Source organism: Falco punctatus (genome assembly GCF_963210335.1).
Source record: "Falco punctatus genome assembly, chromosome: 11".
NCBI classification, from domain to species: domain Eukaryota; kingdom Metazoa; phylum Chordata; class Aves; order Falconiformes; family Falconidae; genus Falco; species Falco punctatus.
In genome coordinates this window covers 3,297,967-3,317,664 of record NC_137591.1, presented here as the reverse complement: position 1 = coordinate 3,317,664, position 19,698 = coordinate 3,297,967, and the positions used below count along the sequence as shown (strand labels likewise).

Sequence of the window (19,698 nt, the reverse complement as noted above, 5' to 3'; positions counted from 1 at the left end):
CTCATGTGCTCCAAGAACTTAGAATGCTTGTTGTAGCAGTTTAAGCTTTTTTGTGTGTGTGTATTTTTGAGCTGATGAAGATCATAGAGTCACAGCAGGGTTTGGGTTGGGAGGGACCATTTACAGACCACCCAGTCGCACCCCCCCACCACAGGCAGGGACCCCTCCCCCCAGCCCAGGCTGCCCCCAGCCCCGTCCAGCCTGGCCTTGAGCCCTGCCAGGGATGGGGCACCCACAGCTGCTCCGGGCAGCCTGGGCCAGCGCCTCGCCGCCCTCACAGTAAAGAATTTCTTCCTAATATCTCATCTAAATCTACCCCCTTTTAGTTTAAAACCATCACCCTTTGTCCTATCGCTGCAGGCCCTAGTAAAAAGTCCACCCCCATCATGTGAGATATTCTTATAAAAACCCCAGCAAAAGACACCCCTCCCAACCCCCCGCAACAACGCTTGTCTCTCTCAGCATTTTTATATGCGGCACTCCGAAGTTAGTTAAACTATGCAAAAGCGAAAAGAACATCAGTGAAACTTCTGTATGACAATCTGTTGTGACCAGAGCAGGTAGGAAAGGAAGGGCTCTGTGGAAGCAACCAGGAGGACGTCTGGGCCACTGCCGACTGCGGCACAAGTGCTAGCTGGCAGCGGGACCAGCCTGCTCTCTCCGCAGCAGCTCCGTGCTCCAGGGCTGCGCAGGGGAAGGCAGCAGCCGGGGGGTCACCAGCAGCCTCCCCCCGGTGCGGGTGGGTTGGCAGAAGCCTTGCTGCCCTTTGCCATGGTGTCTCCTGTCCCCAGCTCACAAAAGCATCAAAAGGGCAGAATCTTCCCAAGTTTTGTTCCCTCTCCTATTTCCACCACTATTCTTTCCCAAGTTTGACTGCTCTAAAACATTTACAGATCTAAAAAGCAGGGAGAAAAAAAATGTTCACCTGTCAGGTGATATAAAACCAATCTTCTACTAAATGTGCCAGAATAATTTTTCTCCACCTCAACCACGGCTAAAACCTTCAGTCTATTCATTACTGTCTTTTTATAGTATTTTTATTTAATAAAACCTATTAAGACTACCATACAAATCTCTTTACTTATGCTTTTATCTTTTAACTGATCAATTTTTATATTGCTGACATCCCTTCTTCACCATTTGCTCATTTAAAAATTCATAGTATATGAGCTATGTCTCTGGAGAAAACGTCTATAAAATTTGTTACAGCTGGCAAATGTGTATGAGTCAGTGATAGCACATGACTAAATGCTTCACAGAAAATAAAATTTGTTTCTGTAGTAAGCAGAACTGTTTAAATGTTATTTATTTTTATGTTTCAAAGAAAATATATTGTGAAGTGCTGCATTGATTTAATACGCAACAATGTCTGTGTACACGCTGTACAAGGAAAATTTATGAAACCTTTGCACAACTCCTTTAATTGAATTTTCCAAATCTCTCACCACACACAAATAATCAATATCTTCTGCAGAGAAAACCAGTCAGAATTATTACAGTCTTTCTTTTCAATTTTGTTGTCATCAGCACATACAGAGCACCTGGATATTTGTAATGTCTGGATAGCAAGTTATTTACACCTCTTAAACATATAATTGCTACTGAGTCCAAACTAATGTTTCTTTTCTTTTTTATTTAAAATAATTATATTCATGGGAGAAAGCAGTATTTATTCTTATGTAGGAGTTGCTACATGTATTGCTGAAAGAACTACAATTCTTTTAAATTTTTCATTAAGCTTAATACTCTGAAGTCTAGATCCACTAGAATTAAAAATTAATAGCTATTGCATCTGTAAAAAGGTACATTGGAAAACAGAGTATAAACACAAGTGTGAGATTCATGAATAAATGTGGCCAACACCTAAATATAAAATGCAGGTTGACAGTTCTATATGTATATATGTCTGAGGCCTATAGTCATATGTCTCGTGCATTTCTGTATCTGCCACAAAAGTTAATAGCTTAATATTTCATCTACATAGCAGAGGATGTTAAATCATTGGAGAGGTTTGTAATCTGCCCCCTTCCCTCCATCCAAAAAGCTTATCATGCCAGTGACCTCAGACCCAGATACTTCTCAAATCTCAGGCTGTATTTTAAAATACACACTCTTAAGGTGCACATACCATCCAACAGACCCATAACCTGCTGGGACAGAGCACAGCATCTGGGGGTCAAACAGAAACCTGTCCGCCAGCTCCTGTACCTTTCAGTAGACAAGATTACTCACTTGTCCTAGGAAAATCGCGAGCATTGCCAATTTTGGGTACCAAGCTAAATGGTTTTTGTTACATCTTCTAAACTGTAAAGGATTTGACATGGTTACAAACTAAAAAAAGACTGGCTTGCACAGAATGAGAGGAGATGTACAGTCAAATCTAGCCCAAGCAACAACAGCTTTTAATCCAGGCAATACAGATGAGAATACAACACACTCCTCTGCCTCACAATTAGTTTTGATTGTCCATGCAGGAGAGCAGAACGATTTCTCTGGGTCTCTGCATGGGTGTAATGAACATAACTTACGAGTAAACAAACAAAGTGAGTTGCTTTAAACCATGTGTGCACACACGTGTTCAGCGCTGAAATAGTCTCAATTCAGTTTTGCTTAATGCAGTCCCATTTACAAGTGTTCACACTGAGGTTAACTTTTCCCCATGTCTAATGGTACAAAAGCCTTATGAGCAGAAATACAGGCAGATCTTCCACATGGAAGAGCAAATGAACAAGGCCAGATTCCCTTCAGCATCACATAAGCGTATGATGCCTTGAAGCTGTCTCACCAATGACACAGACCCTAACACTCACAGGGCACGCTCATTCCCATCAGCTGCTTTCAGCTCCAAGGGATCTGCTGCCAGGTGGGAAGCGCGCAGTGTCCCTGCACAACCTCTCTCGAACCTCTGCCATTCACCCACCCCTTAAGGGCCCCAGTCATGCCAGCCACTGTGACTGCTCTGCTAGAGGAAATCCTGCAAAGTGGTACCAGAACAGCCCCTCCGCTCCACTTTTGGTCAAGAGAAGACTCTTGGCCCAAGGTTCCTCTGTCCTGTGGTAAAGGCAGGTATGTACTCCGTGCTGCAGTGCATTACACACCTAGTCTGTGTATGCGTCAGCTCTGGCCTACGCAGCCTTGGGCATACAGGCTTCCTGGTACTAGGCTGACTGAACTTGAATGCCATTGAGTAGCAGGCACTAGAGCCAATTTTTGCACCTTCAAAAAATATCAATTCTTAAGTAAATTTGTCTTAGTTTCATAGCTCTTCTGATCAGGCCAGGAGGGCAACTTGCCTCTTGGTTGAATGAAGGACTTAAGTGAGAGTACTGATGACCACCGTGTCTCTTCCACACACTACACAGGGACATCGACTCAGAGCAGACATTTCCGATGTGTGGCAAACCTGCCCTTTAGTGTTAAGATAAGAACTGAAGGAAGCATATCTTTTGCAAATGCAAGCTCTAAATCTCCATCTAATAATAATCTATTTCAAAAAGAGTCCTTCAGCATCCTCTTTGTTGCTTTTAGAGATGATGTATACCACAAAAAGGCTGCTGGAGAGATCTTGTCAAACTTATGCTGGAAAGAAGCCTAGGATTTAATGGAAAGGACCTGGGTAGAACTAAGAAACTGTCGTTTGTGTCAGCATTAGCAACTTCTTCCGAACAGATTAAACACACAGAACTGAACCTCAGAAAAGCCTCCATCACAGATGCCTAGAAGTAGGTCTTGCACAAACAAGATCATATGGTTCATCCTTACAGAATCATAGAACTGTTCAGGTTGGAAGACCTTTAAGATCGCCGATTCCAACCATACACCTTGGACTGCCAAGCCCACCACTAACCCATGTCCCTAAGCACCACGTCTATGGATCTTTTAAGTACCTCCAGGGTTGGGGACTCCACCCCTTCCCTGAGCAGCCTGTTCCAGGGCTTGACCACCCTTTCTGTGAAGACATTTTTCCTAATATCCAATCTAAACCTCCCCTGGTGCAACCTGAGGCTGTTGCTTCTCATCCCATTGCTTGTTACTTGGGAGGAGAGACCAACCCCACCTCGCTACAGCCTCCTTTCAGGCAGCTGTAGAGAGTGAGGAGGTCCCCTCTGAGCCTCCTTTTCTCCAGGCTAAACACCCCCAGTTCCCTCAGCCTCAGCTCATGTACCAGTTCTCAGAAAAGAGGCCTACAGCTCTGTTAGAGAAAAAGGCCTTTCCCAACATCTACATCCAACCCCTGCATCCATCTCATCGCTTCCCTGAAAAGCAAGTATTTGCTGTAAGCAAAGACAATCATTATTTGCTCCATTTGCTCTCAAGGAATGGAAATTCTGGAAAGAAAGTCTGTTTTGGAATAAATTTACTTGTGTATTCATTTAGTTCACTTAATAAATTTCTGCTTAGCCAGTTCACAAGACATACTTTTCTCAGAAAAGTTATAATGACATTTTTTCCCTGCAAATGAATACAAAGTTTGGCTGAGAAAACCAATAGTTTTTTAGGTTAGGGTTTTTACAATAAGAAAAATACACAGATATATTCCTGAAAATACGCATCTGAAGCATGGTGTATTTCCCTTTTCTGCAGAAGATCCCAAAAAAGGAGGAGGAGGAAGGACAGGCAGGAGACAGACACCCAAGTATGTCTAAAGGTCAACAGACTTATTCTATTTTATTTGAGACTGATACAGAAATATATTGTAAACTTGATTTACCCTCACTCACAGCAACCCATCAGCAGTCCAGACCCAAGCTATTTGCTTGTACCCAAATACCCAATACAAAGTCCAAACCAACACTGATATGAATTGGGATAAACGGTGGAATATTGTGTCCTTACCATTTTATCTGTTTTGAGAAGGAACTCTGCTTATTAAGGAGGCCTCTGTATTTTGCAGTGTTTCTGAAACGGGATTTTATGTTTCACCATATATACACAGTCTTCAAAGAAAACTGGACTGGTGAGAGGGAACTCAGTATTACTTGGTCCCTAATCTCTCCAGTTTTGCTTTCATTAGTAATTTCAAGTGGTGTTAAATGAAAATCCATCTAGTTAATCCTGATCTAGTGTCTTGGAAAGCCACCGCTGCTGTTGCAGAGTGCAAACTTCAGTCACTTGTATTATAAATGATACAAAAGTTAGGAATGTTTAGTACTGACCTTAGCAGGGGTGATCATATTTGCCCATGGGCTTGGCAGGATGACCACCACCACAGAAAAGAAAGGGTTTTTTACTTCATTACAAGATACAGTCTGAAAATGGTTTTCCTTAACACTGCAAGTATTTGATCCTCTATAACACTCTTGTTCTTTCTTACTTGGACAGCAGATGGAGTCATGGATATGATTTATGTCTGTGTTTCTCTTTTTGGTAAGCAAATTATTAGTATAATTTGTAACAGCCAGCTTAAGTAGCTTTCCTGTTTAGAATGTTATCTTCACTCCTTGAAACTCTGAACCTATTAAATTTTCCTTTACCACATGCCCATGACAACCTACACAATTTATTCTCAACATGCATAAAGCATGTTTCGGACTGCAACATACCAACTAGATTTTGTCTCTTGGCAGCTGCTTTACAGTTTGCTTACATTCTATTCAAAAACATTTTGTTTACTATAAATGCTAGTCATGGACAAACAATGATGCCATTTTTTATGCTGGTCACGCAAAATGATATACTGAATTCTACATAATGCTGCCCATTGAGTAAGGAATGTTTTGTATTAAGTTGTTTTAAGTAGAGGTTGTTTATGTAAAGTAAATAAATTTCATGCCTCACCATGTGATGATAATGTGACATTCCGTCTGCATCAAGCCACAGAACAGTCATAAGTTTTAAGTCTGGAGCATAACTAATTAAAAATAATTATGAAAAACCATATCCAAATCTAAAAGGCAAAGTAAAATATCTCCAAATGCTTTTATCACATACTTCTTCACCTCTCCTACTACTGTATTTTCAAGACTGCAAAATGGAATTTATTCTTTATTAAAGCAAAATTGACATTGAAACTTTATCAGAATTGGTCAACTTAAACTCGTAATTCTATTTTCCATCCTACTTTCACAAAGTATCTCATTTCTCATCTAACAAGATGGATATATGTTTAGTGTTAGAGGCTAGTCTCTTGAGCAAAGGTGGAACTACAAATGTGTATCCTGATGACCATTAAAAAGCAGAGCACAAAGGAAGCAATGACTGTTTAAATCTGCAATGGCCCATGGCACTCACCATTATTAGTGCCAGACAGGGGCTGTTATCATTTGAACAGAAGGACAGGGGGAGTTGTAAATCAGAAATAGCAGATTGCACAAATGAGCCAAATTCCTTAAAAAGTTATGTCACTCCTTTTCATTTTGTGGTAATCTGCTGGAGCTGAGAAAACTAAGTTTGATCAATTTTCTTTCCTTTAAGAGAATTCCCCACAGCAGAGAGAATTCAGGCCTGTGGAAAAGCAGACAGAACCAAAATCAAAGGGACATATGAGGCAGTCCTGCTGGCTGCAGGCAGAGCAGTAGAGCTGCCACCACCGATTTTGATTCTGGTTTTGCTCTATTTTAAGACATAACATGTGAAGATACAGAGATATCAGAATATGAGCGGTGAATGTTTGTTGATTTTACTGGGTGTGAGAGAAAAAAAATAAATCTTGTATGTATCCCCCCACCACCTTCCCTGCTAGACAAGGCACTAAAGCAGCTATGTGGGCCACACTCCATTAAATGCCACCAACTTCAAATATTTTCACAGCACTAGTTATGAAGAAACCTAATAGTTAGGATTTCACAGTCCCCTGGAGTGTGCTAAATACCTCACAACACATCTAAGGTGAAAAAGGTTTTGCTGCAAAGACTGTATGCTACTCGGTTTATACTCTGAAAATGCGAGGGGAGGGAGGAGAATGAGGAAGAACAAGGAGAACTGGTATACAGAAAAGGTATGTAACTCTCTAGGACCTGACTGCACTTATTTCTGGACCATGCCTCAAATGCAAGACCATTAATGATATCTTCTTACACAGTTTCATGGAGAACTACCCAAGAAAATGAGAACAGTAGAAAAGATGAAATTTACATTGGAGCAGCACACAAGTTTTTGGAAGAAACACATTTGATTATCATCATTTTTACATACTAAAGGTTACCCAACTTATTTCAAGTGGAAAGAATGAAGAAGGAATCAACTAACAGGAATCATCAAAACATCTGTTACACAAGAGTTTAAAAAATTTCTTACCTTGGGCAGGAAGTTTTCCATGGTTTCTTTTCAACAGCTGCAGCTCTTCTGCTTGACTCACTAGTGAAGAAATATATCTGAAATCAATAAATGTCACCCCAGAGATTTCAAAGAAAATAATACTTATGCTGCCTTTTTCACTTTCAAAGCATTTGGATTTTTCTTCAAGTGATGACAAAAACCCCCACTTACCTGTGTAACTGTGCTCAAAAAAATGATGAAAAAATGTCCAAAATTAACATAATTTTGAGAAGTTGTGCTTACAGGTCTCACACCACATTTTGTCCCCATTTTTATCTTTTACTGCTACATGCTGCTTTGTTCCTCATCCAGAGATGGGGAAAAGATAATTCTTTCCCATTTTGAAGGCAACAAGAAGCTAACAGAAAGAGTGGGCATAACAGGAAGTGTCAACAACAGGTCTGACATCTCATTTGAGCAGTCTTACTGCCCTAACCACAGCCACAGCGTAGGGTAGTAATCTAAACACAGACTATTTTCAGAAAACTTCATTTTGTATAAGAAAGCATCTGGTTATATGCATTACAGTGGGAACTAATACAGCATATACACATGCAAAATGCAAACCGAAAGAGCATTGGAATACAAGTCAGGAAAGAAATGGTCATTTAAACAACAGTAGCTGCTGGAATAGTGTGGTGCATAAATTCCACTGCTGGGGCACATGGACCTAAAGCACTAGAAGCACAGCACCCTTTGGTAAGAAAAATTCTCTAGCACCTGCAGTGTTACCGTCCACCTTTCCAGCTGCAACCAAAGCAGCAGTCCCAGTAACCTTAGGTTGTGCTCTCCTACAGGTAGTTCCAGTGTTTTTACACTCTGCAGAAAACAGAGCAACCAGATAGGTTATAGAACAGTGTACGCTGGCAAAACATCACATTCGCTGCAGGTTAAGAAACTGTTTTACCAACTTTGCATGCTCGTCCAGAGACATACATGTATGCATATATTATTCATATTCCCTGGTCAACTGGAAACTAAATTATCAGACATAATTTATGAATTATTATTATAAAAGGTATGAAATGTCTACAACAACAGTTATATTTGCCAACCACTGAGAAGTAGTGGTAGGTAAGTGCAGTCTTAGATACACACCTGTATCACAAACATGTCATGTGGGTACGGATAAAAGGTGTTGCTATTGTAAAAACAAATGAAGCAACTGTTCTGAGGCATGAAGATTGGGGTCCCCTGGGTGCCCACAGCTCAGCTACCTTTCACTACTTTTAACTCTTAAAGGAATGAATGACCTGGTAAGGGAGATCTTTATTTCTTCTTCCTGAAGAAGAAGAAATAAAAAAGCCAACAGCTTTTTTTTCCCCTGCAATTTGAGCATTTTTTGCATTAGAATATTTCCCCGTCACATGCTCCCCTTATAAGTTGCAGGGCTGGTTGGGAGGAGAAGTATGGATGCACTTTTGCTGCTGAGCATTCACATGTCCCAAGAACCTCTGACTCAGAGTAAGGATAAAGAGCTTCCTAAAAATTAAAATCTTTGGCTTTCTGGGTTTCTTTGGAAAAGCATTACAGATGTGCCATCTGTGAAGTGCCCTTATCCCAACACAATAAGCATCTGGTATGCCCATCATTTAAAGACACATGAATAGCAATTTTTAAAGCCTGGAAACCTATATTCAGCCTAATCCTCCTAAAAGGCAAACAAACAAAACAACTTCCTTGCAAAAAGAAAAGAAAGGCAAAGCAAACAAAGTGCAAACGTTTAGCCTAATCACTAGCTAACTACCTACTAAGTATCTAACTATTTACATAAGAAAAGGTGTTGCTCTTGCAGGTTTTTCCTCCCCATCTGTGACTCTGAGTTAGAAGAGTGGGCCGTTGGGGTTGCTTTTCTTTCATGTTCCTGGCTGGATGCACAAGGACATTAAAGGTGCATTCCTCCTGACCAAAAGAACTCATGCATCGAGTCCTGGGGTATAACACTCCATTACAACACAGAGCAGGGTATGACTCTAGGAAAAGTTTGGAGTGATCATTGTTAAATTAGTATAAAGGAGATAAATATTAAAAATCCTCCTTACTTAGCATTTCGGTTTTCTGCACTTCAGCACTCAGGATGCACGGCGAGTCTGAGACACCAACAATATTTTCAAGCTCTCTACTGCCCTCTAAAGCCTGGAAAAAACCACCATAATGAAAGGCACTGTTAAATCTCATTCCGACTTTCTACTTAAACGTCTACAAACTACTAAAAATAACTGAAAAAAAGAACTTTTAGAAATTTTTCATAAGCTCTAAATGATGCATATGAGACGCCACATCACGGAAAGTCAAAAGCACTAAAAAGTTTAAGGGTGTAAGAACATACATTACTTTTGAAAATGGCAATCAGGTGCTTTGGAAGTGTTACTTAAAAATCCCCTGTTATTTACGCATCATTCGTAAGTCTTCAGCTGTTTAAACAGATTAACACTTGATCCCCAGAAAAGCAATCCTGGCACATGTACAAGCTTGCTATATGTTAGCAAAATGGAAATCTACAAGCATTTAAGATAACACACTCCTCAGCATTTCATGGTAGACCTAAAAACATGCACTATCAATCTCATAAGAAATATAAAGGATTTTTTCAATACAGTTTTCTAAATAAACATTACAATTAAAATATTTTGAATTAGTATCAGTCTTCTTTGTAAATAAAACATTGCCAGACCACATATGCAAGTAAAATAAATCAATACAGTACTTTGAGTACACTGAATTATTTCTCAGATATTGATATACACCAATGAACCTTGTGCTAAATTTATTCAGGAAACAAAATGTGAATAAACCAGAAAAATTATTTGCATTTTAGCATGTACTAAACAGACTATTAAATGATGATACATTAGTGGTAAATTAAATAGTACAATCACTTCAACACAAAGATATTTAATCTTCAAGGACATAAAAATATATGCAGTAATGATTTGTACTTCAAGTTATAAGTAATAGTTGATAACTACTTCATATGCTTTTATTTGTGTACAAAATGATAAGTGATACAAATTCAAATTGGTGTACTTGTAAAAGCAAATCCTCTAGTTTAAAAAAAAAACCAAACCCAGACTACTAGGTTCTGAGTGGATTTTTTTGGGGCTTTGTTCTTTTTCCCCTCATTTTCTGGATTTCCAAGTCAAACCTGCCCTATTTCAAGTATTTTATTTATTTCCCTATTCCTTAAAACTCAAATTTGCATACAAGATTTTAATTTTTACTTCAAATCCTGTATTAACAAGTAGATTAAAAAAATAAAACAGCGTACACCTGACCTGTAGGCTTGTCAGATTTGCTCTTTTTTCCAGAGCTCTAACCAATGAACTTTTCACTTTGAACTGCAATTCCTTGAACCTGCATAAGAAGTTAAAATAAAACAGTTTCAATTAGCCACATCATTACGTGCTGAAAATCAGTGTTTCCAATGTTTCCCAGAGTTTCTTCACATTGTAATCAGGATGGATCTAGCTAAGCTGCGAACAGATGGCCTGTGCAACCTGTGTCATATAACACCAAATATAACTTGCTTTTGGTTAGGATTTATATGCAAACTGCCAAAAATACATATATCCTAATTTTAAGGATAGGAACCCAGGTTCAGCAGTATCAGGGGATTTTCTTATGATCATGCAGGAAGACAATGGTAAAAGCAGGAATTTAACTCATTTGTTCCTAAGAACAGGAATTTAATCAAGAGGATGAGCTCCCCAAACCCACCGACTGTTAAGACCTTACAATGCTGCTTGTAGCCATAGGAACCATCAGAAGTTAAAACTGAGCCCAACAGGGACATCACATGACGTTATTTGTTCAGCTTTGTTGTACTATCTCCGGGTTTAGGCCAAAGCTATATTTTACTACCAGTGTAAAGATGGTCAGCTTTCAGAGTGTAATGGGGTTTGCAATAAAAATTCTAATAATATACCTTCAGATTAGATTGAAATGGCAGACTTTAATGCATGATTAAGGATCTGCACTGAACATGTATTGAAAAACATTCCTGCAATTTGTTTAGACTATTTTTTCTTTGAACCACTTAAAAATGGAAATCAAATGGAGACAACCAAGAAATAATCTATTTACTACTTCCTGTCACAGAAGGGAGAATCAGCCTTACAAGAAACTTCAAATTCAGAAACAGAACTACGGTACGAGAAAAACTTATCACTATTGTATTTTGACATGGGAACTGAAGACTGCAGAAAAGGAAATGCTAATGTCAGTGTACTGTACAATATATTTTTCCATGTATAAAAATAAAGTGTATGGAAGTTCACATATTACTGTATAGGCATTAGTTTATAAATTGTGTTTTACTGGCACGTCACTAACTGCTAGTCTTCTGCAAATCTTGCAATTTTTAAAGAACATACTGAATTATTGAATGCAAATGCTTGCATGTCAATGAAGACTATGAGTACTCAAATTGTTTGCAATTGTTGCCATCACTAAGAAAGGAGGCTGTAAGTGTTGACCAAGGGATTTACTGAAACACAAACCCTCCACAATTAATCAGTTTACAGCTTTCCACTAGTATAACTATAAGATTTTATTTTTTACCATCTAACATGCCACCTAAACAATTCTACTACCTCTCAAGCTCCATCACTTAGAAGATACTTACAGTTCTACAAGGAAGAAATTTCAAGCTAATGATGGGGGAAAGCATTTGTTACGAGAAAAAAAACCCAACACACACACTGGGAGTTCAAGTGCAATAACCAAGAGGAAGAGCTACAACTTCAAACATAAGAAATATGATATTTAGTTAAATAAATGTCACAAATACTATTTTTTATTCACAAATATTTGTTAGTAAAAAAGAAATGAGTTCATAAAATATCTAGCCCCAAGGGAATTTTCATCTGGAAGACCAGGTACAAATGTGATTCAAATATTTACTACACACAGCAAAATACAGAAACAGACTAACAGAATCAACGTATACTTAAGCGTATGATGGAAAAAAAACCCACTCAAGTACAACCCCCCAACTCTTTAATGTGGTTAACAAGCCTGAACGAATACTGCACTAGCATGGTGATACTTCCTCCAGTGACACCAGCTGCAGCACAGCACTTGTGCTCTGCCTTCAATATCAACAGGACTTCAGTAAGACTTGTGCCAGAAGCAAGAACACAAGGAAAGCGCAAAGATGGTCAACAAAGGAATAAATAGGCAATGGAGGTTTGCATTACACTGAGAGGTGAGCTCTTAGTAACAAATTGGAGTAATAGGAAATGCACTGCAGATTTTGGAAAGTGTGTTGGACCTACAGGCAGAATTTACGTAACAAATTGAACTGGCTGCACAGGTACGGGGCCTGAATGAAATACAGGAAAGTCACACTACACAGAATGATAAAAAAATGTATAACATTGTAGAGAAGAGAAGAGGAGATGTAGTATAGCCATGTCAATACTGTGGTGTGAATTTAGACTTCACACAGATGTTAAAGATATATGTCAAGATTCCGCTAGTGGACAAGATGAAGCATCAAATAAAGAGGCAGGACAACGCAACAGAGTAAGATTTGAAAAATAAAAACGTAGACAGTGTTGAAAAAGAATGAGAATAAAGAATTGTAAAAAATTTTTTTTGCTAACAAGAGATCACAAGAGTGTCTGGTGAATGCAATTTCAGTTGAGTAAAATGAATGGAAATGGATGAGGGACTCTCTACGATAATATTGTATTAGTAGAAAGAAGTATGAACACACTCAGTGAGGAAAGAAACTTTCAGGTTTTTAGCTGGACTAAAGTTTAAACTCAGAAGTAGTTTTACTGAGCATATATAACTTCCATATTAAAAAAACTTGCAGAATTCCCAAATAGGGTACCTTCCCATAAGATGAAAAGCATCTCTGATACAATCCAATTTACAGAGTTCACAGGTTTGCACTTTTTCCACCAAGTTCTATCATACATGAAACAAGTATTTTCTTTGTCTAACTCTTAGGGATGGATGTGTTTATTTTGGGTGAAATACATAACACATTTAGTCTGACATCTCACTGTAGGCACAGAAAATTCAGTTCACTTTTCAGCTGGATTTGGCAACATTATAAACAATCAAATACATCTCTCCTAACAGGAAAGATCAAGCAATACTAACAATACACGACACTAGAAGCCTTACTTCTAACAGATTTGATCATTTCTCCTTCCTCACATCTATCAAAAGCAGTTTATCAGATACTTCACCTGAAACATTTTCTTAAGGTGCTTTACTAACTGTGGACTGCCTAAAGTCCACTCATGTCAGGAAGCTTAGAGCTTAAAATAAGATTGTGGCAGAAAAGACAAGAATTTTAAAAGATTTTGCAAAGCAAGCATGAAGTTTCATGTTTCCATGACCACCTGTGGCTAGTTTTCAGTTAAAAAATGTCCTGCTTTACTGGCCCTGTATCTTTGGCAGTTAACTCTTTCAAAAATAAGGTAAAGGAACGTACACTTTCAGAAGAGGCTGGAAAGGCAAAAGATATCTTCCTTTCAGTGATTTAATTACAATACCTCATTTTATAGTATTATAAGCGTGACTCCTGTTAATTGGCAGTGTGGCATATGCCCCACACTACCAGTGAAAGACAGAACTGGCCGGACAGTTGTATTGCAAACCCTGCATTAAATTGTACCTATAACTGTAAGCCTGCCATTCAGTGCCTTTGAACAGCCAATCCTGTGGAATTAGAAGTATGAAAAAATAATCGCTATTAATTTAATTCTGTATGAAATACTAATCCTTCCTAAGTATAAATCCCAGCACCGTACCCACAACGCACTGAACACACTTACGCGGTGTCCTCTGTTTGAGGCTGCCCTCTTCTGGGTAATCTGCTTTCCAAATCATTCTGCTTAATTCCATCTCCTAGGAGGTTCACAAGAAAGAAAAGAAAAATAAAGATGAAAATAAGATATTGAGTATTTGAAGCACATGAAAAAATGTTAGTATGAACCCTGACTGTTGAATAGTCTTTTACAAAGAGGAAAAAAACCCCAAAACTCACAAAGCAGGACAGATTCCCTTGTAATGAAACACACTGAGTTCACTATGATTTACTTTTGTAATTTGACCTCTCATCAATTCACATTACATTTATATTTGTGGAAACCTTGGGCTTATAGTATTAATAACTGGAAGTTAGTGTAATTCTGACAGATAATTACTGTGTTCTACTCAGAAGCTTTTTATCCTATTAACTGCCTAAATACAGCAAATTAGCACAAACCATTATCATGAAAATACTGTAGTGACTAAGCAATGCAACCTCCATCTTCCTTTAATAAAAACTGCCTGGCCCCCAAAACTTCATCTTGTAAACAACTACAAAGAGATACTGCAAATTACTTCCAAAGGGTCTGACATACTACATTGACAATATAATTTTCTAGTTCTTCATACAACAGGGCACGATAAATCATACGCCAGCTGCCATTATTCTGCATGGCGAGTCACATTTCTACATTTCAGTGCACTGAGATTTTGAGCGGTCGCATGTTTCTGTGAGGAAACAGGAACAGTTTATTACCAGAGAAGTTCACTCCCATGGATTTGTTTAATAATACCTAAGGTCATGTGTGGTGTTGGGAAACTGGTGAACTGCCTTTCTGTCACTGTAGGTTGGGCATTCTTAAATGACCAGGTTCCAAGACAGACGTCTAACACAGACTGCTCCCCCAAAGCAGATGGACAGGGGGATGTTTTCAGAGGTGCCGATCAGATTAAGAAAGTTAGTGCTGCACTAAAACAACATCTTTGGCTCACTGGCTGGTACCTACTTGAGACTGTTCAACTGCAATTTACAAAGGTCTCATTATATATATATTTATGCATAACAATACATCTTTGATCACAAAAGACTTTTTGAATTTACATCTGTTTACACAATTTATCACAACCTATGCAATTCAGACAGAAATCTTATTAGAACAAAACCAGAGTTTATCTTGTGTATCAATTATTGTTGTTTTTAAAGTCAGTACATTAGCTTGTCCATTCTGCATGCTCTCCAAGTAGCATATCAGAAGGGTGATGTACTAGCAGGAAAGTCCTGCATTCCTCCTAACACTTATAATTAGCATACACTCGGTATATACTGTCACATTTGATAGGATTCCACAGGACAATAGTCTTTGGTGAATCTACTGAAACTAGTAAGGCTATCCGTAACTATTCATGATATTGTGCTCCACACAATCTATATGGTCACCTTTCAATATTTTAAGTGTTGTATCTGTCTACGTTCAAGCAATAAAGAGGTCACACCTGAACAGCAGAAATTATTCCTGTTTAATTGTGGCTGAAGTTGAAGACATCACATAATGCGGAGTATTTTGTAAGTTCCACCTTAAGAATTTCCCAGTTTTTAATTTAACAGTATCAGTCACATACTCGGTCTCTCATGCAGTTGGATTTGATGATCTTGATGGTCTTTTCCAATCTAAATGATTCTATGATTTACTACTGTAATGTAAAAACTCCCTTTTTTGGACACAGTTCTATTCTCCTGTGCAACGAATTTCTTTTGGATCTGATACATTAAAGACAAAATGGTGGAGGTGTATGCATACATATGAAGGCAGAGAGGCATAATCATGCATTCTTTCTTTTTTTTCTAGTAACTGTTTTCCCCTTAAAAAATGAAATCATCAGTGCATTCAACAATTAGTGACTTATAATCACATACCAGTAATTCAGCTTTAGAGTTCATTGTCCTTGTAGCCACTCAGTTTATACTCATCTTTCCTATACCTAAAAAATATCTTCTTTTCTGGTGCCAAAGAAGTTCACATGGTGTTTCACATTAGTTCTCATATACTCTCCCTCCAACAGATAGCTACATATTCATACAAATGCTTCACATTGAATAGCTGTTACTGTGAGGTGAAATTCACCTTTAAGTGAAAGATTTGGAAGAAACTACAACAGGTCTTTACTGTGGCCTTAACAAATGCCTTGATCCTAAAACAGACCCTCTGGAATGAGGCGCTTCTCACTTTTCACTGTAATATGTCTCCTTTCTGACATTAGACTAAAAAGGAGAGGGCACACTAAGCATTAAACACTTTGATTTCTTCTTGCTAGATCTAAATTATTACATACAAGTATCAGCACTCAAGGATAAATTAACTTTTAATTTTAATATTTTGTAAAACATTTAGAAATGCCTCAGAATGACAAAGCGCTATAAAAGTTTAAGCTGTTCCACTACAGTAGCTAAAGGTTAAGACCGCAAAAGATTTGATTTTAAATCTAAGTACTCGTAGAACTTGCACTTAAATCAGTCATTAATTGTCAAACAGATACTATTTTTAGATGAGTACTATGGAATGGTGGAACTTGGGATTGAGTTGAAGAAAACCAAGACAATTTAAAACAAATCTTAAAAATATGTTAGCCAACAATGATGAGAAACTAGTGAAGATTTAGTATGCTGTTATTTTAGAAAATTTTCATGAATAGGTTGTGAGGCTTTTGGTGTTAGGCAATGTATGAATTATCAGGCAGCCCAACAGGACATACACAGGACAACATCACGAAGACGCACTATCTTTTAATAGGGTTGGTTCATATCTTCTCCTAAAATAAATGTTACTTTCAAACAATCTTAGCATTCTGTAGGTATTTAAGTTTTTTGAGGCACTCCTCCACACTGTTATTCAAAACAAAGTTATGTTCATAGTAATTTCCATCTGTCTCATCAGTGAGGCAGATGCATGCTGCTTTGTACTTTGCACAATGCAAAGCAAGTTTTCATAGCTAATGGCATTAATTTTGTAATAATCGTCATTCTGTTGTTTTCTTACATATTAGTCACATAAAAATAGAATATAGATTATACTCTAACACCTGACTTACAGATGACATGCGTAATCTATTAGAACACCGCAACACTTAAAACAGAAGTGTCTTTTCAGAAGGAGAAAAGAAATTGTTGGTTTAAAAGGACAACCTGAAACCTGTCATATAAGAGGAAGTCTTATATACTACCATCTTGTAGCTAAATGAACACAGGGAAAAAAAAAAAAAAGATGGCTAGTACTATATTACTGAATAATTATCCATCTAAATGTCAGCTATGATCATGTCATCAGTCTTTTTATAGGCAAAAAGAACGTTCCCCTATGTCCATACTTAGTATCATTATGGAAAGTACATGTTCACCTTTCCCATTGATATCCCGATATACAGGCGTTTTAATACAAGACATTTTTCCCCCTCTTTTCCTTTACCTAAGAGCTAAAGCATGCAATACAAATGCAGAGATATTGAAAAAGTTTTAAAATTTGTGGTCGATTTAAATGTCTGTGTATTATGTGTTGTGTCACCAAAAAGGCATCGACTAAAACTAAAGGAAAGAAGTCATTAAAGCAGGTAATTACAAACATGGAGGGATATTTAAGAAAACATATCTAAAGAGCTCTAGCAATTTTCATTTTGTATCTGACTGCTATCATTATACACAATTCTAAAAGCTTTTTGCAAAGGTAAGTGTTAAAGTGCAGATGGATATCCAGCCAGGCTGAGGTATAGTTTCATATCTGTAGACAGCCTCAAATTAAAATCTGCATTTATACATTAAAAAGTAGACTTTTTTCAGAACTGCTTTTGTGACGTGGCAACACTATCAGAAGGCTTACTGCTCCCAGTGCCTGAGACTGGAGTCAATGGGGATGCAGACTGTTCTAATCTGATTCTTCCCTCAGAATACAGGCAATATTAATTCAGTGATCATCAGTGGCTAGGTATAACATGTAGCCACTTTGCTTGCATTTAAATACTTGTTGCTCTATTCTCTGTAAGAATGCAGGATTGCCACATCACAACAAAACAATTAATTGAAGTATGGTTATGAGCTGACCTTTCCATGCCATGCCATGCCAGTACAGGTGTACCAATTGATTGCACTAACAGCCAGATCTCTGAGGGAGAACACCTAGTGGCAACTCTTCTCACTGAAAGTTTCTTTGTACAGTATAGAGCTTCATATTTACTATAAGGGGGGAAAAAACCCAAATAAAAAATAACAACAACAACAACAAAAGACACATAGTCTGTCTTCACTTCATCCAGCAAGTACCATCAAATTCTGAAACTGGTATAGGACTTAATATATGCAAACAAAATTTTCTTACTGATGAAAGCTGAGACTGCCATAGAAACCCGACCTAGGAATACTTTGAAAATACCTTCCTGTAGAAAAACAGAGTACATAAATATACATGCCAAAGACTAAGTTCCCTAATGAAGTCAGAATGCTGCTCACTGGAAGAGTTACTTTTCACAGTAAGTAGCAAGCTGGAAAACACTGGGGTGAGATTGCTATCTGGCTTGGTTTAAAATCCAGGGAGAAAATTCAACACATAACTAGGGATTATGTGTTGATACAATATATCTGTGGGAATACTCATGACATACTCTAAGCAACTTCGTTGCAGAGGAAAATAATGCCAAAGAGAAACTTCATAGTCTTTTAAGAATGCAGGGATAAATACTTTAAAGGGCTGATTAAACATCAATAAAGATTTCTGGATGTGAAGTAAATGGGAGTGTGGAGATACTCACCATACCAAATAATAATCTTTTCAGGAATCAAGAAGCAGCCATTACCTTCGAGAGGAGGAATTGTTCACAAGACAGGGTAGGCATTGGGGCAAAGATCCTTTCCCGAAGACAGAGGCTTACTGCCTCCATCCGAAACCTCAAAGTATATAAACCAGACCTTTCATGGCAAATCTCAATGCAGTTCTCAAAAGGACACATTAAACATGCATCAACAGCATGTATCTTAAATTTTGCCAAGGCAAGGGTGTTCTAAAACACAGGTCCTTTCAATATACCAGGTTTGCACAAGTAATTGAGACATGCTATCACTCACTGAAGGAATGCCGAGAAATTAGTGTAATTTTTCCTCCAAAGGTTTCTTGGGATGTCAATGGTTCAGTCATTTTTCTACTAGTTCCAGAAGCAGATGCCTAATTCAAAAGCATAGCACTGGCAGAGAAAAACAGCTATTCTGGGGACAACTGGAATCAGCAGAGAACTTGGTAGGAAAGCTGTGAATATTCCAGCTGGCAGCGAGTGCTCATGAAAAACCTGACTGTGTTAAAACTGTTTGACAAACAGGTAAGGAGGATACAAAGCCAGGTCACAATGAAGACTGGCAGCATGATAAAGAATTAGGATGCAGCTGCTACTGTTTAGCTTCCTAGCATGACTATGAATTAGGACAAAAAACCCACCCAAACCCAAAATCTCTGCATACAGGCCTGTAACTATGCATAGCTACAGTGCCACCAAAATACCAGATACTTCTATGCTTCCTCAAGTACTCTGCTCTTTTTAATAAGGAAAAGGGATTATGCTCACAGACTGTAGTATTTTCATTTTGAAGCCTCACAGTAATTTTCATTTTTTGGTCAGCCAGCTTTGACAGAATCC

At 38.1% G+C, this 19,698-nt stretch overlaps 1 protein-coding gene across 2 annotated transcripts in view; it reads right to left on the bottom strand.

Annotated features, from left to right (window-relative positions):
• Positions 1–19,698, bottom strand: part of ITGB3BP (integrin subunit beta 3 binding protein) — a 34,871-nt gene that overhangs the window by 3,762 nt on the left and 11,411 nt on the right. For both annotated transcript variants that reach the window (XM_080407285.1, XM_080407286.1), the window contains exons 4-7: positions 14,052–14,124; positions 10,533–10,611; positions 9,300–9,393; positions 7,237–7,296 (exon numbers count right to left, since the gene is read on the bottom strand). In XM_080407285.1, coding sequence (XP_080263411.1) covers positions 7,237–7,296; positions 9,300–9,393; positions 10,533–10,611; positions 14,052–14,124 — 306 coding nt within the window. The remainder of the gene's footprint in view (positions 1–7,236; positions 7,297–9,299; positions 9,394–10,532; positions 10,612–14,051; positions 14,125–19,698) is intronic.